Genomic DNA, 27,738 nt, shown 5'->3' on the forward strand with positions numbered 1-27,738 from the left:
GACATGCCACGGTTACGTGGCTTATTGTTATTTCTCCAGTTCCTCTTGTTAATAGCTTTCACATGACAGGTCTGTAAAACACATGTTCCCACAGACAATAAAATACATCTGAAAGCTAAAACTGGCTTGAAGAAAAAAAAAAAGACAATAGTGTTCCTATATATTATGCGAATGCAGGAATAATAAAGATTTGTTTTCCCTTCATTCATCGAACAGCATGGGGTAGTATTTCCGCGTTTCAATTATATGTACGATTGCCACAGCTATAATAAGAGCGCGACTGACCTATATGGTATTTTTTCTTAAAGTGCACATAGGCATCGTTTAGAAAAATCCAATGGTTTTGTTTTCTCTCCTACAAACTTGTGGTTTAGTGGGATATTTCCAATCGAGCCTTGACATTTTTCCAGCAAAACAGTAACCTCAGATTCCCTTTTTTTTTTTCCTTCTTCCCTCTCCCTTTTTTAAACACGAGAAACATAAACATACTCTCCATAGCCGAACGGATATTACTTAGAAGATGTAACCTGCCCCCAGTTCTGAGGCCGGGGTGAGAGGCTGCTCCTCCAGCTGCAATTACCCACGCAACAGGCCACCCCCGTCCACACCGAACCGTGAACCGTGCTAGAGATGCCTCTTCTTCCAAGGGATTATTTCTTGGAGCACAGGTTGTCTAAGGGACTAGGTCACCACCCACATTTTTTTGGCAACGGGGCTCCAGCACGGAGAAGGCTGCCCTGGTGCCAAAAGGCATCCAGAGAATGGGTTTTGCAGAAAACGCTTCAGAGGGAAGTCTGGAGGAACACGGAAAATTAAATGCGCAGCGAGATGCCTTTGGGATCCCTTAGCAAAACATCACGGAGATGTTATTTACACTGGTATATGTGCCAGAGGCAAAGGCATCCCAAAGTGGGCTATAGCCTACACGCCCTTGCAAGGAGAGGGTGGGAAGTGTGAGGTTATACCACGAGGATAAAGTTTGGCCTCATCACTTTTTGTGCCACAGTCTAACCCTCCAACATGGTCCCTTAACGGGCAATTTAGATGATGCATCCCCGGCTGCAGTGATTTGTTTTAATCCTCCTTAACACTGGTGTTTCCATGCTGAGATGTTACGCTGCAGCCTATGCACCACACCTTAGCACACTCGCTTATTAATACGTGACTCCTGTAAGTAGTGAACCCACTATTATCCCCATTTCACAGACGGGGGAAACCAAAGCAGAGGATGATGAAGCAATTTGCCTTTCAAGAAGGTAAATGGAGCTGACAGCACCCTTCTCAACGCAACATCCTTCACCTTGTGAAGGATGGGGTTTCCCCCTATATAATGGGGGACTTTTTGCTATAATAACACAACCAGGAAATCTCAGCCACATTTTCACCTAAATACGCTGTAGGAGATCAAACGGGGCTCCAAAGCGTGAGGGGACCGACGCTGTCCCCTCCAAGCCGCCGGGTGCCCGGCCATGGGTCGCGCGCGGCGGGTGGCTCGAGCCCGCGCGCGGAGCAGGTGTGGGGACTAATGAGCTCGGCGAGGCCCCGCAGGACATCGCCGCGCTGTACAGTGAAAAACGATGTTGCTTTTGTCGGGAGGAAGTCAAGGCGACTTTCTGACCTCTAGCTGCTGGGGGCCTACGCGAAGATATTTCGGTGCGGGCTTTAAATTTATTTGTCTTTCCATTTAATAAAGCCAATCAAGTTTGGAAATCTAAGCGCCAAGCAAAAAAAATGCTCCTTTCCTCGTTTAGCACCTTTATCAACAAGCAATTAATAGGCAATAATCCCCGGGAAGCCTGGCAGCGCGCGGGAAAACGCCAAAAACCCCACCACCAAGCAAAAACAAAAAAAAGCCATGAAAAACCCCAGTGTACTCTCCGACCAGCTTGAAACGTGCATAAAATCAAAAAGGCAGAAGAAAGGGCTCTGTGTTGGGCACAGCACTTTGAATCCTGGCGTCTTTGAAAAGTAACGCTTGTACAGCTTTGCGGGGGGAAGGGATAAAAAAGGGGAAAAAAAAGAAAAAGGATAAACTTTGGCCACCCCTCGGTAAAGTCATGGAAGGAGCAGGAGGGGAAGAGCTGCTCCTGCCGCGACCCACCCATGCAGCTCTCATCTTCCCAGCCCAGCCTTCACCTTCGCACTAAATTAACCACTGCCCTTTTTTTCTGTTTGTTTGATGTTTGTGTTTTAATAGAGGGTTTTTTTTTCTTTTTTAGTAAATCTTTCTGAGAACCTTTTGTCTTTCAACCTCGCAGGTCAGTGGGATGTTGCTGGCTATCTCAACAAAGCAATGGTAATTTCGACCAAGCACGCTGTGATTTGTTTGGCTTGCAGCGTCCAGGCCCTGGACGTGTTTCTAAGGTTTCAGTAGATTAGAGGTCTGGCTTAATAAGTGAAAAGATTATTAAATAATTTGGCAGGGCTGAGTGGGGCATCTCATTCCTCATTCAAGGCAAACTGTGTAAATATTTGGGTTGCAGCAAGTGACAGGCTTTCTATTTGAAGGAATTAGTGGCTAATCTCGGGAACATAAAAACTTACTCGGTTTACAATATTTGTACATATTTTTAAATGCATAAAAACTAGATGAGGCTAAGGTGGGCTTTTATTGGGGCTTCCCCAACTTTTGGAGAACTGCACCATTGCAGACCAGAAAAAAACCCATCAGCCCAGCAGCTGCTGTGAGAGTGAACAAGCAAGGCTGGTTGCTACACATGTATATACATACATATATGTACATATGTATGTATTTAAAAATGTAATAACACAAAGAATAGAAATCTTCCCGTGTTTCCATCATATCAGGCATATGCCGACATCACAGTAAAGCCCGATTCTGCACCTGCACCAACAAAATGGGTGGGGGAAAGAGGGGTAGAAGATCAATCAACCAAAAATTCATTGCAAAGGACTTGAGCTACGGTTCAGCAGTGGCCAAAGGAAGGAGCCTGCTGCAGGCCGGAATGGGCCATTACGCTGGGATTTTCAAAGGTTTTGAAAGCATCAGGGATGTGCCTCCTTCCCAGGGATTTCCAGTGGACTCTGGCCCGTGATGCCTCTACATTCACAAGCGACAAGGAGGGAAGTATCAGGAATACACAGGGCATCTTCAGCTCCCTATTTTATTAGCTGCTCAGTCTTAATTGTTCTTCATCTTGGTTCCAGAAGTCCAAAGACTGCTCTTTGTATCTGCCTGCATTTTGGAAATACATCTAATGTCCTTGTTTTCAAACCAGATTCCCATTCAACCCTATTACAGTTCCACTACTCTCAGCTACACAGAAATGAATGAAGATGGAAAATTCTCTAAATACACAAACAAACCCTACACTTTACTGTAGACCACGTACCTGCTTTAGAGCACCAAAGAACCTGCAAGGAGGGATCAGTATATATTGCATTTCACTGATTTGACTCATTTGGAAAAGTCCTAGGACACGATGGGTTGATTTCCACCAAAACAAGAAGTACCAGCTCATTTTTGACTCAGGTTTTCCCAAGTAACTCTCACTGACCTTCGCTCCCGCCTATGTCAACCTGTCTGGTGTCCTTCCTGTCTATCTAGAGGATAACACTTCACTCTACTCTATTACTACTGGCATTTCAGTCAGTTCATAGGGACTTTAATTTAAACCTCAACTCTCAGGTCCTCCAGCTGCTACAGAGTCCAGGGACTTCCTGATGGGAAGACAATGATGCATTTTGAGCCGGATGATCATATTTTCTGGGTTCTTATTAAAGAAAAAACTATGAAGAACTGATAACACCAGAATCCTGGGAAAGATGCACTTCTTGCCTTCTCACAAGATCCTGCCAGTGCAATGGCATTCAAGAAGAAAGCAGAGAATATTCTCTATATGGAAAACCCTGTAATATTTATGACCCCAAATGGTACAGATGTTTGAGAAGAGCCTCTGGAGGGAACCTGCAGCAGCAGAGGGACCTCCCCGGGATGACAGACGGTTTCTCCACCTGCTGATCACAACCATCATGCAGGAAAGTGGCAACAACACACCAATCTTTTGCAGTAAATCAAAGTTGGTAATCTGGAGTATAATGATTGACCAAGCCATTCTGGGAGAATATTAGGGAAAAGATCTTGGTCACAGATACTTTAAACCAAATGTCAAATTATTCTCGTGAACTGCAAAATTCTTTTGGATTCAAAACTTGGGCAGGAAATGCTTCTTTATACGACTGGAGCCGTAACATGCCCGACCCCTTGTTCTCCTTTTCCAAATGTTCCAGATTAACGGGAGCGCTGCCACTGTTTTTGCTGAGAGAACTACCGCTCCTTTAGAAAGTACCTGTTACCTATTTCCAGAGGTAAACACACACAGAGAAAGAAAGATGAGAAGGGAACTCTAAGAAGCATGTTAAGTTGTTCCTCACGGGCGTTTGGCATGAACTGATGTATTAGAAGAGCCTTATATTAAAGCACGCTTGCACTTTTAATACCCCAAAAATGCATTAACAAGAACAAAAGGTCCTATCCAAGCCACGATATCTAGACGCACATGAAATTCTGCATTCATAGGGTAAAACAAATTTAAGTCAGACTTGGCCAACCAGCAAAAGTCGGAGAGGGCGACTATAAAAGTCATCACAAACAGGAACGCAGAGCAAGCTGCAGGCAAACAGGATGGAAGCAAAGACATTATTTCCGATTGTCTAGAGCAAGGACTAAAACGCGATATGCCGTAAAGCCCCAGTGCGGCAGGCTCTTTGGAGGCACCTCTGTAAATCCAAGCGTTTGGGAAGATCTCAGCAGATATGACAAGTCTGACCTAGGATGACCCAGTGTGAATAGAGGAGGGGGAAATATTTAAAAGGGACCGTGAATTCTGCAATACTCGGGGCAAACACATCATGGGAAAGATATACGGTGGCGACTGTTACGTTTCCAATTACAAGCGAAGCGAACACGGTTCGCTCTGCCGGTCGCTGGGGTTTTGGAAGGAGCTTTGCCCCATCGCGACTGCTCCACGCTCGCCACGCGTTGCCCTGCCACGGCTTTCCCTGCAAAGGAGGGCTGAAACCAGGGGTCGGCCCGGGCCTCCAGCGAGGCTCACGCCGCGGGAAAGGGGCGAGAAGAACGGCACGTAGAGCAAGCGCCTCCGGAAAGCTTCCTTTGGGGGAAATCGGAGCGCTTTCTAATAAACTCTCTATTCTACAAACCATATATTTTAAAACAACAACGGAGAGGCTTTTGAAGTGAAAATAAAGCCAGTTCACCTGGTCAACATCAGGCCCCTCAAAGCAAAAAAAAAAAAAAGATTCATCCGCTGAACTTCCAAAGCTTCCTCCTCTCCTCCGCGCGGCCCGGCCAGGCGTTTCGGCTGCAATTACATGGGTTTTTCGGAGCAAGCGCCCCTTTGCAGGAGGAGGCAGAGCCCGGAGACCGACCGCCGCAAGGAGCTCGCTGACCCAGTTCTGTCAATGTCCCTATTGTACACGCACAGCCCGGCTTCGCATTGGAAGCAGCGGCCACCTGCACAAATAACGGCGGGTTATAACTCTGTAACTGAATACAAGCACTGAAAGCTTAAAAAGTTTGTAGTCCAGAACGCGCTTTTGACCTCTTCCTTAAAAGTTCACTAATCGCTTTTAATTCATAATTTATTTCCTCTTAATATACTTGCTTTATAGAATACCTTGGCCCCCGCCCCCCCCCCGCCCCTTTCTTTTTCTGGAAGTTCCCCAGGAGAAAACGGTATTACACAACTCCCTTGATTAGCTGGAAATGAAACTTTTCCCCCTCGGTAGTCGGGATTGGGTATGGTTTCCAAGCTATAAGGCACAGCGCTCAGTGCTGAAAGAAAGTCAAAAACCATACGCGTACGATTCACGGGCCATCCGAGTCGAGCGGAGGTTGACCTCAGCGGACCCTGGAGCCCCGTACGGCCTTGCCTATATGCCAGTATAGGTAAAGAGGTGAGCGATTACCTCCTTGCTCCCTCCTCCTCATTTTGACTGCTGAGAGTGGCACCCGGATGGATGGGAATACATGATATGACAGAGGTTGCACTGGTGCTCCGGGTGTTACTTAGGAAAGAAGGAAAACTCGCTTTTCATTGAAATAGCTTCATATTATGGGGAAAACACACTCAGGGAAATAATGTGACCAAGGCAGGTGCTCAGGTCCATCCTGGACCTGATGGACCACCCTGGACCTTGATGGACCACCCTGGACCTTGATGGACCTTACAGTCCTCAGCGGGAGCTTTTTGGAGTTGAGGCCCATGAGACACCCGAAAACTCTTTGGATATGCATGGAAATGGCAGCAGGACCTGCCGCAGAGCGGATCGTGGGCACACATACATGAAGCTAAGGTGAAGACCAAAACTGAAACTTCTGCAACTCACGCATGGCTCTGCTTGGACCCCCCCAACTTTGCCGGTTCGGTTGAAATCAGGCCGAATCCCAACGGAGCCGGTGGCCCCAGCCTGCTGCTCGCCGGGACTCACGGGACACAATGCGGAGAGTGTTCTCCTAAAAATAAAAAGGGAAAACTCCCAACTTCCCTTTTTAGACCCGGCACAACAATGCCGTGCCCCGCTGTCATGAAACGTGTGAATAAATTGGGGAAAAAAGGTTAAGGGAGCCCAAGGGAATAGCAGGCCCTTTTTTCTTTATTGCGGTAAATTTTGACAAAGGCTCTACTGTTCTCCCCACTTTTTTTGTCTTTTTTTTTGCAGGGCTTTGTGCCAAGTTGCATTATTCCTCCTCACCATGGTATTGCCATGAAATCCGCCCGGTATGTTTGCCTGAAAAAAATCGCAGGTTTTCATGGAAACTGTTTTTCCCCCTCAACAACAACTCCCTTTGTGAAAGGAGACCTGAAAAGGGGAGGAGAAGCTGAAACCCAACCGCGGAACAAAGCCCCGCGTCGGCAGAAAAGCACCGCGCCGAACGCCTGGACCGAGCACCGTGCAGCGCAGCTCCCGCCCCGAACCCCTTTCCCCTGCGATCCCAGATACCTGGACCATGCTGCTGCTGACTATTCACAGACCTCTCTTACAAGCACTTTTATGGTCCTGAGAAGGCTTTGCTTTTTTGCTTTTTAATGCTGGCGGTGCATTTGCTTTTAATGATTTGCAAAGGAAAATAGCTCCTGCGCTCGAAGCCCCTCATGCAACCGGAGCACGTCTGGCTCCCGGCACCGAGGCGGGATCTCAGGAGCTTGCGGGGGGCTTCCTCTGCTTCCAGCCTCTTCCCAGCTTCGCTCGGAGAGCTGCCTCTGGATGCTCCAGTTCTCAGATGGGAGCTGGGAGAGAGACTTGGTTATTCAACAAACTAGCCCTTTTTAAACCCTGTCAAAGGAATGATTTGATGCCTTTCAGGGCTTACTACACAAAACGCTGAAAGACCAGCCAACTTCAAAAGCCTCCGAAGCCGAGCTGGAGTTTGGCAGCAGTTCATTAGCCGCCTGCATCCCCCTGCGTGGGCTTGCAGCGACGTGCAGCCCCCGTGCCAAATCCGAGTCTGTCGAGGGGCACCAATTACCGTGCTGCCGCACAATTTGCAGGTAGCGAGGGCCAAGATTTATACAACCTACATGCCACGCGTTATCCACTTTTTTAAGCTGTTTTTTTTTTTCCTCTCTTCTCCAGCTAGTGTACAAATGAGGTTCTGGCAGGATGACTGTGACTGTCCGGCCCCAGGTTTCCTGCAAACAGGCTGCACATGGGTGGGATGGGTCATGCCCCCGCACAGCCTCCTTCCTCCCCTCCTTCCTCCCCGCGGGCGTCCCGATGGCCCAGCCAGAGCTCAGCCTCCCCGCCAGGGAGGCCAAGGGGCTGCTGCTTGCAACCCCAGCGATCAGCCCGGCCTTTTCTCCTAGCCCAAACCATCGCATTTTAAAAACGGGATGGTTTTGATGGCTGGCACTGAACAGCCCATCGCTTTTGCTCCCCCTTGCCCCATCGAGGGCTTGCAAGATGAATCACCTGCATTTTCTCGTGTGAAAGGCATAATCCTCTGCTGCAAGAGAAAAAAAACCCTCTAAAATTAAGCTACCATTTACACTCCATACTTGCCATTCCTGCTGCTTTTGCCCCTCTTAACACCGTTGGTAGTAAAGTGGCGACAGCAGCAGCTTCAGCAGCACCCGGCAATACAGCAGCGGAGGAGGCAGGTATCCGAAAGTGATAATTTACCATGGGGTGATAGAGTGTACACATAGCTGCATCTGCTGCAGAGGAAAATATACTATTTATTGGCTCCTCAGACCAAACAGCCCTTCTCTCGCCTCGGATGGGAGCCCCGTCAGCGCCAGCTGGCTCCGGCGCAGCCCTTGGCAAGCCAGGCGTTGGGAAGTCAAGCACAATGGTACGGAAGCGAACGTCTCACTCGCCTTAACTCACTGCATTTTAATTCTTGCGTTTGATCCGCAAACAGCAACACAGAGACCAATTTGTCAGTGAGAAACCACCGGCCTCGTGGAGCATCTCTTGTCACCGCCTTTGAGCAGGTGCCTCTCCGCGAAGGCTACCGGCTCCGAGGGGCAGGTTTCCAACCGTCTGTGAGCTCCCGGCCAGGAGAACTGCCCGCGGAGAGGCCACGCTGCCGCCGTCCTCGCGAGCTTCCCTCCCGCTCCCGCCCACGACCAGCCCTGGGACCCAAAACCTGTCTCGCATCTGACCTCTGTCTCCTTGTCCCTAGCCTGGAGGCCGCCTCTTCCGGATGCCTTCAGGGGAAATCTATAGGAAGGCTGGAAACGACAGAATGGAAGAACGATAAGGTCTATCTAACGACTGATTAGGGTTGCTGCGGTCAAGCCCTTGGACTCCCAGCGGGCCTGAGCGTGCCAGATGCTGCTCAGCGGAGGCACAGCCGTGGCCCGGCAGGTCTCACACGAAACACTGGAGGGAAACGGACTGTCGGAGGCTCCAAACGCAACGTGTCCCACCACCCCAAACGCAACCCACCGCGGCCACATGTCCCATCACTCCAAACGCGACCCGCCACGGCCACGTGTCCCACCACCCCAAACGCAACCCACCGCGGCCACATGTCCCACCACCCCAAACGCAACCCACCACGGCCACATGTCCCATCACTCCAAACGCAACCCGCCACGGCCACGTGTCCCACCACCCCACTCCCCCCGGACTTCCCAGGGTAGAGGCAAGAGTGAGGACACTGCAAATGGTGCAAGGAGAAGCGGCTGACAGTAATTCCAGGTCAGACACACAGGCCCCATTGCCAGCATGAGCCTGAATGACTGAGCCCTGGCTCTCCTGAGTCCACAGAAACACCTCCTTCCATCTTCAAACCCACAAAAGAGCCAGTCCTGCTCTTTAGTACCTTCTCCAAAGACGAGTAAGGTCAATGAGAGGTTTCCATTCATTTCACTGGGTGCCACGCTAAACCCATGGCCAGTTGTGAACACTGTAGCTGGGACCTCTAAGATATTTGCTCTCAACTCTGAGACTGGTTAGCCAAGCGCAGGATTTTTCAGCACGTGCTCAAAGTCAATTTTTTTCTATGTGCTGCAAAGGAAGCAAACCTCATTGGAGAAGAAGTGAAAGGGAATAGGAATAACAGCTCATTTCTGTGGTGCCTATCTAGGAATTCCAGGAATCTTTATTTTAGATTTACTGCAAGTCTGATGCTCCTGGGCAGAAATGAAACCGAGCACAGGGAGCGAGGGGGAATTTTCAGAAGTGGTCAGCTGGGAGGAACATTGCTCCCAAAGGTACCAGCCAGAGGACAATTGTGCATTCAAAAATCATGGTTTCGGATGCATTATGGATAGACGTAAAACACCCAGGGACCTTCAGCAGCAGCAATTTGATAGATTTTGCTCTTTTTCCTTTAGCTTCCTCCTACAGCTTTTTCTCCAGCCACAGTTGCCATGTTAATTTTCTGACAGTTTTTAAGAAAGCGGACGCCTGTGTCTCTCACCTTGGCCTATACATTTGCATTTTTTCACTCTGCATAGGGGAAGCAGTTTTCCCCATCGCACTTTCTGCTCCTGTGCCATTGCAAAATGCCTCCAACCCTGCCGGAACAGCTTATGGCAGAAGGGCTGCTGATGTCAGCAGGCTGCTCGTACAACCCACCGCCTGCAACCCGTTATCCTTCTAATAAACCTTTCAGTGCATTTGACAGGACACAGGTCTTGTCCAGTCATGAAAGCTTTCTCGCTTATCATGAGAATTTTTAATAAACTAGACAGAAAAACACGGCCTGACATTTTATTGCTTCCTTGTGCTTTACTTTTAGATGGTTTGGTTTTCTCCAATTTGTACTCTTGCTAATCCGTTTAACCGGCACTGGTTGAAAGCCTCAAGTCTTTTATGCCAACGAGCTTCCCCTGGATAATTTAGGGGAATGCCAGAGAAAGAAGGAGCGTGGGGGTAGAAAGGGGAGCTACGCAGCAAGGATGGAGGAAGGTACCAAAATATGAAGCTCTCGCACTCACTTGCAGGTTTTGAGACATGGTTTTGTCCTGGCCACAATTACAAAACAACAAACAATGTCTGTAGGGAAGGGTCATAAGAAGTTCAGCTTTCCTCTATTAAAACCATCTGGTGCCTATAAAAAAAAAAAAAAAAAGAAAGAAAGAAAAAAAGAAAAAGCACCAACAACCGGTTGGTTGAGATGGTTGGTGGCACCTCCTCCCTGTTATATTGCTCCAGGCATTTTCCGAGAGCGTGGTGGCACTCGGAGGTGCCACCGTGAGGGACAGAGGCTGCCTTGTGCACCCCGAAAAACCAACCACAGTGGGGCACGGGGCACGGAGACCACTGCTTGCCCCTCTGGCAGCGCGGGAGCTGCGCTGGCATCCCTCCCCTTCCCTTCTTCTACCACCCTCTCTCTCCATTCGAGCCGGAGACTTATCGCATCCGGGGTGTCCGTGTCCCCGGCACCCCTCGGCCGGATAGGATGGAGAGAGATAAATACATATATATATATCTATATGTCCTTCAACAGTCACCATGAAGAGACAGCAGCAAGCGGGAGAGGCACTTTTTTTCTTTCTCTCCCCCAAACTGGGATAATAAGAAATCTATATAGGTTCATGCCCCGGTGGCAAGGAGCGATGCGGGGACTAAGGCTGCAGTCGGGGGGTTCGAGCCCGACCTCTGCCAGAAGCAACCTGCAGGCAGGGGGAAAGCGAACCCTCTTCTCCGAAGCCAGCTCCAGGCCTAGCACAATTTCTTTGCAAACAGCCGTTTCTCAGCTGCTGTCAGCTTTTCAATCAACCCCAGTGTTGCAAGAGCCCCGGGAAAGCAAGATGCCGCTGCATGTTTCAGCAGGTGGATTTTCGGACGGGGGAGCCAATCCTGCGCTCTTCAAGCAATATCGAGTTTTGCAGATGGCTTGGATGAGAGCAAAGGCCAGGACATCTGCAATCCTGAGGCATCAAACTCTACCCTACTTTTCTGCCCATTTCAAAAATGCCGTATCCACAGTCCCCGCGGTAGCGCTTACAGCTCTGGGCGCTGGAAAACTTTTCTGTAGCCCTGCATGCAGTGAATTTGTCAAAACAGGCTTTCTCTAAAACATCCTCTGACTTTTCCATGGTTTCTCATTTGACAGAGGTTCATGCCAGCTCAGTCAGAAAAACACACGCCACAAAACTTCTCCTTTAAGGAAAAAAAAAACCCTCCCAGACCAATGCTTTAGAAAGGCTTCCACATGCTAATCACCCCCCTATTCAGCCCCAGACTGAATAGGGCTCCAACAATGACAAAGAAATACGCTGAACCTATTCCACATTTCATCCCCTTCGCTCCCAATGTTGCTGTTACCTTGGTTTTTAACCGCTCTGTGGGCGCTGCAGCAGCACGGCAGTTGCATGCTAAAGCTGCAGGGAAGGTCAAGAAACTAGGAATGGTAAAACTAAGACAGAGCCACGCTGGATTAAAGGAAGAGTTCGGAAATATTTCATGAGATAAAGCCACTGAAGCGGCAAACTTTCGTAAGGGAGGAGGAGGGGCAAAAAAAAAAAAAAAAAAAAGTCAGGCCTTGCTGAAAACATAGCCTCTTGTGGTCAGGCAGCAAAAGGAAATTTTTCTTAGCTTAGCAATTACAAGTAGGCTGAAATGCTGTCCCAGCCCTTCGTTTGAGAATTAGCCACTTGCACTGCATCTAACTGCGGAGCAGATGTCTCAGCACACCTTTCTCGGCGTCTCTTTACCCAGGAGGATGGGGGGGGGGGGGGGAAATCAATCAGCTCTTTTATTGCTGCAACAGATGAGCCGGTTCCTGGTGCAGCCGGTAATCCAAGGCCATTTCCCTTTTCTGGAGAACAAAGAAACATGTAAATAAGGCCACGTTAACCGGTAAGCTGTAACGAGAGCAGCTAATCGAGGTCTCGCTCTTCGGACAGGTGCACACATGTCCTCGGGACACGGTCGGGCCTGAGCCGTGGGAAACACGCCCCAGACCTCCTCTGCCATCACATCACGGCGCGTCGGGTTTCAAAAGAAGCAGGTAAGGACCTGGTAGCATTTGCAGATGCATTTGCGTTTCCAGCCTCACTGATATTATTAGGAATGAGAGGCACCCCTGAAAACCCCACAGGGCACCTGGGTGCATCCCGGGTGGCAACGCTGCCTTCGGAGCGCTGGCCTTAACCTCGCCCTGCTGCAGCTCCCCAGCTACACGCGGGAGGTGGGACTGCCTTCACGCTCCGGTTCTCCCCTGTCTTGTCAGATCAGAGATTCCCAGAAGCAGAAACCTTCTCCTGCAACATGTCTGTGCAGGACTGAGGGCAGCAGGGCTCAAATCTCAGCAGAGGACTCCTTTTTTTTAGCTTTTAGGTTCTTTGGTAGACAGCAAATAAGTAGTCAAAGGGAGAAGCAACTCCCAAAAGAGCAAGGTCCACTTAACAGGTGGTGCTTTGCCACCGCGAGGTATTTCCTACCCTCCCTGATGAAGCTATGGCTTCAAGCAGAAGGCCCAGGCTGCGGTATTTTCTGCCGGGCTTTACAAAAAGCCTTGGAAGCCTTCAAAACTCTTCGGCTCCGAAATGTTTGGGGCGAGGGGCTAGTTGCCATGGCCGCTGCGCTCACACAAAGACTGCAAAGACTTCTCTGCCAACGCTGGTGGGAAAGATAAGTGGAGCTCGGCTCGCTGCTCCTTCTCTACAGCGCGAACTGAGCCTCACAAGGGAGTTTAAAGAAAGGCACATCAAACCAGCCCAGAACAGAGGTCGTAAATAACTCCCAACGCGTCAAGAAGACAAGCAGCACAAAACCCGTTTGTCACATTTGCTTTCAAATTAAGTGGTTGGACAAACACATTTGAAGGCATGCGATGATGTCTTAAACTCTGAATGAGCACGCTATGAATTAATGGCAATGGAATTAATATCCGCTTGCGGTGCCTGCCTCCAACACATGTATGATCAGACCCAAGGGCACTGCTTTAAAAGCTTCAGAAATGATTGCCATTCTCACTCATTTACAGTAAAACCATTTGAAAGCTAATTACAAGGAGAGCCATGCAATTTGTCACTTCCTTTCCGCAGTAGCAGGCTACAACTATGACAGTGCTGTGAGAAGCAAGCTCTCAAAGGCATCATCATTTGTTTCAAGAGGGATGTCTGCCCAAAACCACTAACCAGCAACTTTCACTTTTGCTGTTTAACCCTGTGGAAGGAAGAACCACATTGCATTCAGTTCCTCCGACCGGCAAAGCAGAAACGTCTCCGAGGTACAGCCTACCACCTGCAAACACTGCATGCTTGTAGTCAACCATGTACCTAATCCCTTCAACTTGCATGAATTTACACAGGCCTGCGTTTAACCATAAAACCAAGCTTAGGACCCAATACAGTAAGCTTCAGTGGATTTAGTTAATCACAAATGCAAGGTTTTGCAGCAACAGAATCTCCCAAAAGGAGACAAATGACTTCTTCGTGCCACAGCTACCTTAGATGTTCAGGACAAGCTCTTGGTACCTGGGTTAGCTGGGCCTAATTTGAGCAAGTGCACTGCCAATCCAGACTCCAGATTTGCTGTGCCTCCCAGGCTCAGCATGCCAAACCTGCTGGTGTGTTTTATTAGAAATGCTGGAGGCATCTCCCAAGGTTCTCCTAAGGTCAACCTAGCTGCCGTGTCTTTCAGGGCAAAGGATGAAAAATTACGAGGAAGCACCAGAGGATTATGAGCATCCTCTGCTGATTCAGAGGGCAACCAGCGTTGTCAGACCAGCCGAAGCCACGTTTGGATTTTGGCTAGCAGCCCCTGGTTAGCCAGCTAGCTCATGACTGAAAGTACCGCATGGTCCAACAAGACAACTTCATGTATAGACGTGAGCTAGAGGCACCACTGGAATAAGCACACACGTGATGATAGAGAGCACAAGCCTTTTCAGAAGCAAGCGCATCAGAAGCTCTGGAGTTCAGTTACACGGTCTGTTTTGGAGGGGCAGTTCCCAACCCTCTGTCTTCACAGTACCCAAAGACATGTCCTCATACGTGACAAACTTTGACAGTTCATAGGAATTTCTGATACCTACAAATCCTCCAGGCCAAACCCGATCTTCAAACTTTTTCAATACATTGCCTTAGTAACAAATTTACTTTTAAGGCTGCTTTGCAAACAGCTTGCATTAAAAGCTATTGGAAGATGCTACAAATTCCTCTTCTCGGCAGTGCTCTGCCTGACGGGGTCTAACCCCAGGAGCTGCTGCTGCTGACCAGGACCCACGCGGTTGTACCTAAGCCACGGTGCGCGGTTAAAAAGCAAGAAGTGATTCTTAAGCACAATTATTACACTGCAAGCGCTGGATTATTTTAATTTACCTCTTTTTTTTTTTTTTTTTTTTTGAGGCTTTATCATTCACTGGAGTCTCCCTTTCAAGCTTTGCTCTGTAACCACAGTGAAGCCTTCCCCCTCCCTTTCTTTCTTTTTTTTTATTTATTTTTTTTTTTTTGAAACGTGAAAGCTGAGCTATCAAAAAAACAACACAACTGCAGGGCCCCTAAGGAAAAGGAAAAAAAAAAAAAAAAAAAAAGACACTGCTCATAGCAAAACGCCGAGCGGCATCCTGCTACGCGCGAGGGCAAGCGGCATCCGGGGAGGGGGGTCCCCACCCGCCCCCCGCCCGCCGGGCCCGGGGGGCCGCCCAGCACGCGGCACGGCCGGCACGGTTCTCAGCCGGGGCTGTGTTTACGTTAAGATATAAGGGCTCGAGGGCTGCCGCCTCCTCCCCTCCGCGGCCTGCAACAGGCAGGCTGTTGTTGCACAGGAAGCCGGGCTGCATGACCACAATGGTCCCCGCTGGATTCAAACCCATGAAGCGGGAGCATTGTATGAATGAAATGGAGAGGCCTGAGCGTGCTCGGCTATGGAAAGCTACAGAGCATAGTTTGGGCTTTTTTTCTTTTTTTTCCCCTTTTTTCCAGAGTGACCATAAGCCAACCCTGCCAAACGGGAGGGCCCAGATAGTTTCAGTGGGAGATGAAGGCACATAAACATCTCCAGCAGCTCCAGTGCAGACGCTAGAGAGGAGCCCGGGTACGCAAAGGCGATGCCGGGCCGAGCGGGTTCCCAAACCGTGGTATGCGAACCATCCCCGGGCGGCACGCGGCGGCAGAGGCACCCGGCTCCGGAGAACACACCGTGAGCCTGTATCCAGACAAACAAAGTCAGACCAAAATAGCCTACGAGAGGCACGCATATTAAGTCGCAATTTGAAGGGTATAAAAATAATCTGTTTGTTCTGGGAGTGATGTTTATGGTAACTTCTGTGCTCACTATAAACATATATGATTAAAAAGAAGTCATCTAGATGACATCTCCTGCCTGCCTCAGCAACAGGTACACCAAATTCAAATACATCTGGCCATGAAGCACTTGCATGGAAACTACTTGACTGGAGACGGCTCCTCAGGCTGCCTCACTCCACAGTGAAGCAAGCACATGCATTTCCCCAAGGACTTGGTCTGCCATAGGCACATCATTTCCTTGATCTGCAGTTACCACCTCAAGTATAATTGTCACTAATACCCTGTTCTTGTTAGTTTTAGAAAGACTAAAAATGCCTAATGCAAAACTAGGCTTTTTAAACACTGTCAAAACACATCCATCTCATCTTTTTTTGCAGTCACCTGCAGCCCACTTTCTCCTTCAAGGCAGGGGCAAAACTAAGGATGGGTATCACGCTTGGATGCCAATCGCTGATTTAATACGAAGCCTTTAGAGGCTTGAAAAGGCTCCAAAGGCAAGGCTGGATGCAACCTGTCCAAGGCACACGACCCGATGCCAGGACATCACCTCTGCAAGCCTGCCTCTGCCCAAGCCCTTCCAAACCCACCATCACGAAGCCAGTGACGGACCCTGCTACTGGGCAGGCAACACACTGCCGGGAAAAGATCCTACAGGTAATAAAATAAGCAATACATAAGCATTAACGACCAAACCTGATCTAGCAATACCCACACCGTGACAACACCTCTCCACCCACCCAGCTTCTCGTGCGTGGCATGGACTAATTCATCACGAGCCCTGCATTTACCTATAAGGAGAAGACAACGCCAAGGCATTTCGGCTGCCTGGTCGGTTTAGAGCATTCAGATACGGTTGTCCCTTGCCAAAAATAAAAAGTCAGGGTCAGCAGTTTCTCAAGGAGTGCAAGGAAAGATGTTACCTACATGTCAGATGAGCCCTGCACAGCAGGATAGTCTTAAAAACAAAAAAACAACCAAAACAAAGCAAAGTTGCTGAGCTCATCCAATTCTGCTTTACAGCATCCAAATAACTCTACCCTTATCCCTAGTCCTTAGTTCCTCCCACTCCTTGCAATTAAGTGACAATCCCAGTCCTGTCTGCACTGATTTTCAGGACAGAACGACAGGGGCTCATGTAGATCTCAAGAACTTTCTGCTTCCAAAAGCGGAAACCCAACATAATTTTTTACACATAAGAGGAAAGTTAAACTAATCTAAACTGTTTTCCCAAATTACAAGATTATAGCCCCTGCTTACATAAACATTTCAAGGTCTTGCTGGCATAAATATTTAATTTACTTTTCAAGTTCATTTTAGCATCAAGCTCGCTACAGAAGAAGCGATGGCAAATGTGCGAGACAACTAAAGAGACACTAAAGGCCTTAAGAGGACTATCAACCTATTGCTTCAAAGTCTCCTGAAGGCAGTAAAATTTGCATTATACAGATTAACTGGGATTGACGGAAGAAAGAAAATTAAATTAGAGGCAGAAAATAAGAAGTGCAGTACATTAAGCACAACTTCCATCTAACCAGCCTTACACATATGCTTGCATAAACCTCATTTCCACAAGTGTAGAAACCAGGTATGCCAGACGAAATCCGTCTATTTTATAGCACAACCAGGACTTTTTGGAAGCCGTTATACCTGTGTAAGCTGCAAAAATAAAAGCTACCGAAGACCCTAATCTGCCCTATCAGCCTTGCTGACACAGCCTTCCTCTTTTCGGAGATTAAACGCTCGACTTAGCACCTGCCAACAAAGCACAGGTGGCTGCTTACGGTTTTCCTAGCGCGGGGAGTCCCTGCCAAGCCAAAAAGGCAGGCCTGGGAGGAGCAAAGTTAACCCCACATCCCTCGCCGACGCAGCCCAGCCTCCAAAGCATCACCACCCCGAGGGGACGGCTCTCGCACGCGCCACCGGGCAGGGGACGAGGAGATGCAGCTGGAGCGGAGGTGGCCGGCCGTGGAGCTCCCGGCCTGCCCGGCTGGACTCCCAGATCGGCTCCTCACACGAGCTGGTTGCTGGCAGCCCACGCGTAGGAAGGCGGAGAGGGGGTAGTGGGGGCTCCCACGCACCGAGCGGCCCGCCTGCAGCCCTAACAATTTGAGGAAGTATCTCCCAGTTCTCCAAACAGAGCCCTCCAAAGGGGAGGAAGCAGATGGAGAAAGTCACTTTTCCCCCTCAGATGACCTGGTTGAAACGCACACTCAGTCCTATCCTGCTTCCCTTTACAAGTAAAACCCCGACACAAAATTTACGGGAAGTTCACAGGACCAGTGACCAAGCTGGTTGCTGCTCCCGTTACAGACCTGGGCTTTGTCAGTGTGGATGCCCGACACACTCCGACACAAGGTGTGCTCCTGCCCCGTTAGGAGCTGGGCATTCAGACAGATTTAGCTCCCTGCCAAGACAAGTTACACACGCGGAAGAGCAGGAGACGTGAGCGGGGCCCTTTCAGCAGCTCTTCACCCAACCCATTCTGCCTGCAAGCTCTGACAGCGAGTAAAGAGACTCGGCTTCTGCCAACGGCTCAACGACCTGGCTCCCCGCGATCCCCGAGTAACGAAGACACAAATCCTCCTCTTACACATTTACTATCAAGATAACCATTGTGCTTAATGATTAAAGACAAAGTGGATCCTTCTAACTACTCGCTCCAAATTAAAGCTGAAGGAAGCTCCTGATAGCGTTGCTTTGCTTATTCTGACCTAGATGTTTACGATAATTGTCTTCTGGGTCATTTGTTTAGATTTGTATGAAAACAAAGAAGGGTTTAGACATATCTGCTGCTTCACAAAAGGGTGGCGTGTGCCATTTTTAAAAGAAATTTCAGCAATATTCCTTCCATTTTTCTCCTCTGAGAAAACCAACTGAGATCAGAATTGAAGGGCAACACCAACAGAAGCAGAAGCCAATGCAGCGTCAGAAACCTCTGCAAGCCAAGTGATGGGCTTCAGCATTTCCCTAAAGTGGTCTTCAGATGGGAGGAGCCTGAGGCCTTCGGCCTCCCTGTTACTCCAAAATTGTTTCGGTAGACACACAAGAGGTGTGACGCAGTTTAACTGCATTGGAGGCTATTGGCAAAGCCCACGTGCACCAGCAGAAGACCTCCACCAAGTACATCCACCTTAAAAGCAGTCATTCCAACCAATTCTGCATCTCATTATCTTACACAGGACTCACTTTTTTACTGAGCAAGTAAATACCCATCTCCTTATACCTGTCCAAGGTACTCCTGCACACTTCAGCTGGAGCACCTTCTTCTCCTCCCTCACCTTCACAGGGTTTTGGGTTTTTTTTTTTTTTTTTTTTTTTTGGTAACAAGCTCAAGAAGGAAGAAAAATGGCAATCAAGCGCTTGGAAACTGCAACTCTCCGTCTTCCCTAGCAAAAGGCACAGTTAAGAGCAGACCAAGCCTCCTGTCAGCGGGTCCGCTGGCTTTCATGGCAATTGATGCAGACTTACCCACCAATGCGTCTGACGTGACTGGTGTGGGTATGCTTGGAAAGACCCTCCACAAACATAAATCATCAGTTAAACACAATTCTCTTCCTTACTATATCCCACCAGCTCATTTTTCACATGATTAGCCAGATCTAAACTCTTTCCTTCAACTGCTTAATTCACGTTCCTACTTTCAAACGCTCAGAAAACCACCCAGCTCGCGTTTGCTTTCCGACTTCCACCTGCAGCAATCCGAAACAAAGCAGCAATCACGGCATTTGCTGTACTACATTATTCACCACCAACAATACCTTCCAGTGATGTTTGATAAGTTTTGTTTACCAAAACTATCACAAGTAGTATAACACATGGCCGCTAATGGCTTTTTCATTTAGGACTCTTAGTCTAGAGAGGAAGAAAAAAAAAAAAAAAAAAAAAACTTTACCCATTCAAATAGCACTTACTCATGCCAGGAATGCCTAAAGTCAAGGAAACTTTTGTAAATAAAGGCTTAAAAGTTCTAACTCCTAGGAGTCATTTTACTAGGAATCTAACTTTCTGTTTAAATAAGTGAGGTAAGTCAAGCTAGTTATGTTTCTACTTATATCAGCTTCAATATATTGGCTATCAAGCATTTTTATTTTTTCCAGATACAAGATGATGAAGCTTTCTGCGCTGGCCTCTATTCTTGTGGGACTACGAAGAGAAAACCATGCCTCTCTTCTTAATGCATTAGTGCCTCGTAATACACACCAGATGATCAATAAACTACATAAAAATTAAATCAAACTGACAGTCTTTAAAAAAATGTGCTCTAAGCAGAAACAATTGTTTTAAAGACTGTGGTGTCTGGAGTACTAAACTCACGTGCTGCTGTGTTATTAATCTCTTTGTTGGAAGCTAGCTGATTTCCCCCGCCTGCATCTGTCAATTAAATATCCAGCATTGCATCCATAATTGACCGGTTGATGTTTTGGCATGCAAGAACTTTTTGAGACAGAGTGCTGACAGTTTCTGCACATACCATACCATTCCCAAAAGCCAAGAGGACTAGCGACTTAGAAATCTGCCAGGGACTACGAGCTGCCCGAAAACACTTCAAAGCAACTTTTTAAAGGAAGAAGTTAATGCAGAGGGGTGCCTGTGCTTGGTGCAAGAAGCGGGGAGAGAAGAAAAACAGAACCGCTGGTGAAACCTACAACCGAGCAGCAAAAAGGAACAACAAGACCTCCTTTTCTCCATCCTCCCCCCCCCCGCCAAAATAACGAGTAAAACTCAAGTTGCGCGGGGCTGTGTGAGTAGAGCACTGCCTCCACCTGGAGCTGCCCTGGGGGCTTACAAAGGTGAGCGCCGGGTACCGGCCGCCGAGCCGGGGGGGGCCCGAGCCGGGGGGGGGGGCCCGGGCCCGGTGGGAGCGCGCCGCAGCCGGACCCCCCCACCCACCCCCTTCGCTAGGACGGAGTCAGGACACCGCAGTTTGGGGGGAGGGGGGAAAAGGCAGCCAAAAAAATAAATAAATAAAGGAAATAGAAATAGAAGTGCAGTAAATCCGCAGCGCGGCGGGCAGCCCCCGCCGGCACACGGGGCCCCCGCAGCCGCGCCGGCAGCGCGGAGCCCCCCCGCGCCGCTCCGCGCCCCGCGGCCCCGCTCCGCCGCTTTGTTTCGGAAGCGCCGCGGCCGCGGCCCCGCCGCCCCCTCGCCCGCCCGCCCGCCCTGCGCGCAGCCCTCCCGGGGGGAGAAGCGGAGCCCCGCGGCGGGGCGGCCCCCGCGGCCGCTCACCCATGACGAGGCAGAGGCAGTCGAGGCAGATGAGCAGCGCCTTCTTGCTGCTGCCCTTGGCCGGGTTGTTGTTCAGCGCCGGGCTGCCCCCGTTCTTGCTCTCCGGCGCGATCGCCTTGTCGTACTTGTAGCTCTGCATTATCGGCGGCGAGCGCCCGCGCCGAGCTGAGCCGAGCCGCGCCGAGCCGAGCCTAGCTGAGCCGCGCCGAGCCGCGGGGCTCCCACGCGGTGCGCCGGGGAGGTGCCGCCGCGCTGCCGCAGCCGCTCCCGGCCTCTCCGCTGGGGCAGAGGCGGCCAAACGCAGGCGGTCTTCCCAAAAAGAAGGAGGGAAAAAAAAAAAGCGCACACACCAAAAGAAAGAAAAAACAACCAACCAAACTCAAACCCACCAGCACAGGAAGGGTGGGAGGGAAACGGGGAGCGCGGGAGAAGTTTGCGGGTGTCCCAAGGCGGTGGAAAAGTCCTGGCGGAAAAGTCGGGGGGAGTGAAAAAAAGAAGAAAAAAAAAATATTTATATATATATACGAGTGTCTTTGTGCGCGGGGGAAGGTGTCAGGGCGGCGGTGGTGACTCTCGGGGGGCAGGTGGGCTCCGCGCTCCGCTCCGCGCTGCGCTGGGGGCTCCCGCCGCGCCCGCCCCGGCCGCTCTGGGAGCCACCGGCTTGTTGCTGCACTTTTATTCCGCGAGCTCCTTTCCACCCCTCGGAAAAAAAAAAAAAAAAAAAACAAGAAAAAAAAAAAAAGGAGGTGGGGGGGAGAGGAAAAAAAAACCAGTCACTTCGCTTCGGATGGGATATCCAAGTAAGCACAGCCCCTTTCCTGCATCTGACATTTTACATAGATAATTAACTCCACATTTTTTTCCTGGGGGAAGTTACCAAAAAAAAAAAAAAAAAGAAAAGAAAAAAGAGCCAGGAACTGAAGTTTTCGCAGACCAGACCAGACCAGGAGAGTGCCTCTAGCGTTCGCAAACCAAACAGAAAAGCGTCCCGGGCGAATGGGGGGAAAAGGCAAAACAAGCAGCGTTTCCAAGGCTGGAGGACTCCCAAAAGGTGGTGACGGTGTGAGAGGGAGAAATCGGGTGACAAATGACTTTAAACATTTTTCTCCTGTTGTTGTTGGGGGTTTTTTTCCCCCTGCCCATCACCTCTGCTCCGTGTGCCGAGACAGCCCGGGGCGGCACCCGCAGAGCTCCCCGGGGCTGGCGGCGAGCACCCCGCCGGGGACGCGGGCGCGGGGCCGGATCCTGCCCGCTGGGCCCCGGGGCCGGTGCGCAGGCCGCAGGCTGCCCGCCGGGCTGGTTCCCACCGCCAAGCGTAGCGGCTTCGCCCGCAGCGCGAACGTCGCGTTCGTGAAACCGCCTTCGCCGGCCGAGGCGTCGCCAGGAAGCCTCCACCAGCTCGTGGCAAAACCTGCTGATTGCAAACGATCCCGTTTAAAAATCTCCAGGTTAAATTCAATTATCCATTCTAAAGTGAGAGCGGAAAAAAAAAAAACCCTGACATTTGTAAAAGCAAATGATAAAAGAGCCTTTCTTGCACTTAACGGGAAAGTGAGCACTATGGAGATTAAAGTTTTATATTTCCATTTCCAAGACCCTCAGGCTAGTGTTTACATTCTCCCAGCAAAGTGATTGTACCGTTAATTGGTGCATGCAACGCACACAAACAAGTCAGAATCCGGGATTATTTAAGGGAACGGCCACTGCAGTTACCCATCGTCAAGCACGAACTGTCACCAGTGTTGAAAAGCAGCTTCTGCACCTGCGTCAATAACCTGCAAGAGATTATTTACAATAATTAGGTTGTTTACTCATAAATGCAATTGCTGAATACGCTATGCAACAGCTATCTTTTTAGGGCTCAGTTCTTCATCCATACTCCAAATTCCTACAACCAACTGGATTTTTTTTCTTGGTATAGGTTTGCTGGAGTAATTGGAGTTACGGTAGCAGTGAATTTTGTCGTACGTTCTTGGAGACCTGCTCCTGACCTCCCAAGATTTTCGGTGACTTTCGGTGTAAGCTGGACCAGGCCCTTGGCGGAGAGGGAATGCAGCACTGAGATCATCTATATGAAGGCACACTCTACTTGCAGTAAAAACCATCATTGCCCAGATTAACACCTGACTGCTAACAGTAATATGTCAGAACGCAACAATATTGAAAAAGCAGTTGGGTTTTATTCGTTTAATATTTGCAGGATTAGTGAGCTCCTTTTAAGATTACTCCCATAACAGGAAAGCGGCCAGGAACGGGATGCTGCACCTTGTAGCTTTATAGCTTCGGGACACGACTAACATTGTGCTTCTGCCCCGCCGCCGGGGCTTGCACAGCACACGGCCATGGTCCCCTTGGCCACTGTCCCCTCGGGGGGCAATTCCAAGCCCACCCCAAACCGGGTCATTTCGGAGCAGGCAGGAGCTGCACGAGCACGGCTGCCCCGCTAAGAAGTGCTTGCCAAGGCTGGGCTTAGATCTGCGACTGCACAGCAGGGAGATGGAGAACAGTGAGCCCCGAAGGGGGCTAATTCCACCCTCTCCCATTTCACCGGGGTAAAACCAAGCGAGGAATCAAGCCTCAAAAACATCCAGATTTTTAGAAAAATCAGCTGATTAATATCATCCTGATAGGGTGTTTTCTGCTCTTCCAGCAACGGGGCGTCCAGATCTAAGCAGACCGGGGGGGTCGTTCTTCAGCCGCGTGCCACGGGGACCCACGCGGTACAGGCCTCCACGGGCACAGACCCGTGGCTGCCGTCTCAAATCGTTCAGGGCTCAGACGGATTTGATTTTGCAGCCACCTTAAAGTCCAGGCTGTTTTGACAGACATCTGTAGTCCTGCCAGGTTTCACAATTCTGGTGTTTCTCATTAATTTAATTTAGTCATCCTACATCTTGCCGGCTCCTGAAATGATCTGATTACAAGATTTCACTTCGTATTATTAAAAAGGAAAAAAAAAAGTTTCAAATGTCATGATTATGAAAAAAAGAAGTTTCAAGTGTCATGATTAAGAAAAAGAAACCCTTGAAGATATGACCTCATAATCTAATCTGAAAGATCAAAACGCAGAAGTTGTAGAAAAGAAAGCCCTTCCATTTAATCTTAAGATTTTCTTAAAGCCAGATCCCATGATTCAAAGGAGCTTGATTTACGATTTCTGGACGCTTGGGATCAGTAATACTGCACAGGCAACAGAAGTAATTCCTGTCCTCAGTGGCCTCAAAAAAGAGAATCATAGCACCATCTACTGCCCGTCTTCAGAATTTGCTCGGAAAACAAAATAAACCAATTCCATGAAATTAGTTTCAATGGGTCATGGCTCTCGTGTCCCACAGCCTTATCGATGAGTTGTAAAATGGTCCAATATAGCGTTTATGGAGCAACTGGAGTAAGCTTGGCCTGCAAAACAAAGAGCGGCAGCTTAACTACGCAGCACGGACGTTCATCATCAGAAACCTGCTCCTGAATAATAGCCATTCTCCTGACCCGGGCACGTTAGAGAGGGTTTCAGTACAGCGGTATTTTCATAGATTGCCCTCAAATCCTTTCATGTGTTTATTAGCGCAGCCTTAAAGAGCTGTATGTATAATTCACCTTTCTGTGCAATTTATCCTTTCACAGGCAACAACGGCTAATGAAAGAGGTGGCACATCGGCCTGCAGCTCGGACGCTGGTAAAACCCCGGTCTGTGCTCTGCCCTGGCTACTCTCCAGAAGTTTGTTTGAAAGTCAAGAATGTGACATGTTTTAATTATGCTTATAGGTCAGGATTTAAATGAAAGCCCCGTTATAAACAGCAGTCTCAGAGGGAAGGTCTACACTCGAGTTTTTAGCCCCGAACTGATTACCGGCTAACTCAAGGTAGTTAACACGTTTGTAAGGTCTCATCTGGACACTTCCCAGATGTTTGCTCCAGGATGCAAACATTTGTTGTTTATACTGTAAATAGGTACACCTACGTTTTTCGGCCTGGACTGATTTCTGGTTGCAAACCATCTAAATAACCCGGTTGAAAGCGCTCAGCATCCAAACAAAAAGAGGAGTAAAAAAAAAAAAAAGATTTTTTTCCCAGGTCTAGACCAAGCCATTTTATGGGCTACCCAATAGCTTTTGGCAGAGCCTTCAACGATACTGTCAGGCTGCTGACAACGCACGAGAGCGCAGGTCTAGCAGGTGCAGGCTTTGCAAACCTGGGCTTTGGGGGAGCCGGAAAGCTCGCGCGGAGCTGAGGAGCAGGCTCGAAGGCGCTGTGCGTGGGCCCGTGTCTCTTGAGTGGGAGCCGAAACCGTGGAAGTGGGCAGAAGCTTTTAAAAGACCTGCGTGGAGCAATAGGGCTCATCAAGAGGCGAAGTGGTGCAACCAAAAGTGAAGTGTGCGGTGTCCCCGCGTTGCTCTGGTCTTGCCCAAATCCGTGCAGCATGAGGGAGGAGATGCTCCAGGGAAGCGCTCCGATATGCCTCTCCCGGCCACTTCACGTGAGCTGCGAGGCTCAGGCTGGGTATTTGTATACAATGCTTACGTCCCTGGGCTTATCTGCTCTGAAGTTTCTATCTCGATAATTCATTGTCAGCCAGCTTGAAGTATTTAACGTGTTTGCAAGGGGCTAACCTGGACCCTGCCCAAATATTTGCTTCAGAACACAAATCTGGTTTGCTCTAAGCACAGCCTTGGCTTGATCCCCTCATGCTACGCTGACTATCCAGGGAGACATCAAGCGGCCGTAGAGCCTGCTTCGGCCGCGGAGGAGGTTTCCTTCACGTGCACGGGGCGCTGCAACTGCAACGGAGCCCCTGGCAATGAGAAGGGGAGGAAAAGAGGTTTCCCGGGCGGTCGCATCGCAGCACTGTGCCCAGAGCAAGGCTGTGCCCCCCCCTTGCCCTAGCTGAGGCGGGACCCCAGCGACGTTATGGGCATCAGCCCCTCGAGCCGTCCCGCGGTGCCGTCTCCCGGGCGCCGGATCCTGCACTGATGCCGCACGCAAAAAACTCACCCATAATCTTCAAAGCCGGCTCTTCGCTGCCATTTATCTTATCTAGCACTCCACTGAAGTATGGATTTACATAATACGTACCTAATAGATTCATGTTCCCATTCACTGGCAGCATCTTGACGCTGTTTTCTTTGAAAGTCTTGCCAAAAACTATCAAGCTTCTTACAAAAGAAGATGATGGTTTTATAGATCTGAAAAGGGATTTCGCCCCCGCCCCCATTCGCCTTCTGAATACTTTCATATAGGCTCTTTGATACTGCAATCAGAGCCAGGCCCAAAACTGAGGAGTAGAGGGATCCACATTTCGGGTTAGTGGCATATTACACAGCTGGAGCACACAAATTAATCAAGTCTGGATATGAAACACTTTGTTCAGGCCTTCTGTCTGTGTACAACATCTTCCCCAAAATATCTTGCATTACAGCCCTCTTTGCAGCTGGGAAGAGTCAAGGCAGACGCACTCCCGCTCATCACACACATTTCCAGGGAACTCAGTTAAATGTCTTTTCTTCTGAATGCACAACCCTTCCTGTCAGCTCCACTTTTCCGTGCCAGTTAAATGCTGCTTGGGACATTGGATTCTGCAAGGCCAAAGAGATGTCTACGGAGAAGAAATGCCACTGGAATACATGATGCTCAAGGTATGATACGGACCTCAACACAGCTTAAGGGACTGTACAAGTGCACACAGCTCGTCTATAGACCATAGGGTCGTACTGCCAGAAGGATGCTGCTGTTTTCTCTGTAAAGCCATTCAGAATCACAGCAATACGTATCTTCCCTATCTTTGGCTTTGTTTTGAAAGGGCTCAAGGAATACTTGCTTTTACAGGTATGTTTGAGCATAAGTCTTCTTCTAGCCAAAGGCACGTGAGGCAAAATGAGGGGTAAATTACCCATTTTATTTGAAATAGTGCTAAAGATCACACCTTGGGACAAACTCTTGGGTTCGTGGTTGATCTTTGCACCTTCACATGAGGCCTGAATGCCTTTATGGAGGACGTGTTGAAGTTAAACACCAGGTAGTGGGTCAATACAGCAGAAGAGCATGACGCTATGTGGCTCGGGCAATATGGGAACTCAGCCTATGGCATTAATGGTCTCTTTTGCTCTTCACTATCTGCAAATTTGCTCTGAACCAGGGGTTAAGAAATAACAAGGGTAAATCCCTGTAAAATTGCCAGTAAATGTTGGGGAAGACACCTTAAACACACAAAGACATGGATTCATTGACAGCTGTTGCACAACAGACCGCGAACTGCTCGTGTGCTCCGTCAGGGGCCACTTAACCTCCTTTATGCAGCCCTGCCAACACCAAACGCTCAGATTCAAAATCCTTCCTCTTGCAAAATCATGAGGTTGTTTTGCAATGCTGAGATACCAAAATGAAAGAGAAAGTTCCCCGATGAATAATGCATTTGGAGTTCTTTTCAATCTGTCCTCACCTGCCCAATTTCTCCAATATTTTCCTATTTCTGGATCCATTCCTGGGAAAGCTTTCCCCGCTCAAAGAACATTGTGCTCACTTATTTCTAGAAGCTGCTACTGTATAATTAGACATTCGACCTGAAGGCGAGAGGTGAAAGGGACCAAAACAGAAAAAAAAAAGGAGCAAGTGAGTGCAGTAGCTTTTGTTAAACTCCTACAAAAAATAATGCTATGAAAGGGGGCTCCTGGTTCTTAAAAGAGCTTGGCAGCGGGCCACAGCAAGAGACCCTTTCGCTGATGTCAGGCGGGGAAGCAAGGACAGCGTGACGGGCCGCCCTCGGCCCCGAAAAAGCAGAGACCTCTCTGCCCTCGCCGTCCATTTAATATCACCGATGTAAAAA

At 49.2% G+C, this 27,738-nt stretch overlaps 1 protein-coding gene and 1 long non-coding RNA gene across 2 annotated transcripts in view; one reads left to right on the forward strand and one right to left on the reverse strand.

Moving 5' to 3' along the window:
- PLPP3 (phospholipid phosphatase 3) overlaps positions 1–21,633 on the reverse strand; it is a 44,956-nt gene extending 23,323 nt beyond the window's left edge. Inside the window, exon 1 of the mRNA XM_026105227.2 lies at positions 20,922–21,633. Coding sequence (XP_025961012.1) covers positions 20,922–21,060 — 139 coding nt within the window. The 5' untranslated portion in view covers positions 21,061–21,633. The remainder of the gene's footprint in view (positions 1–20,921) is intronic.
- On the forward strand, positions 12,062–27,103 carry LOC135329065 (uncharacterized). Its single transcript, XR_010390272.1, has 3 exons — positions 12,062–12,451; positions 19,793–20,485; positions 22,843–27,103. It is a non-coding gene; the product is annotated as an uncharacterized LOC135329065 (long non-coding RNA).
- Positions 27,104–27,738: the final 635 nt, after the last annotated feature.

The sequence above is a fragment of the Dromaius novaehollandiae genome, chromosome 8 (genome assembly GCF_036370855.1).
Source record: "Dromaius novaehollandiae isolate bDroNov1 chromosome 8, bDroNov1.hap1, whole genome shotgun sequence".
In the NCBI taxonomy this organism is placed as follows: domain Eukaryota; kingdom Metazoa; phylum Chordata; class Aves; order Casuariiformes; family Dromaiidae; genus Dromaius; species Dromaius novaehollandiae.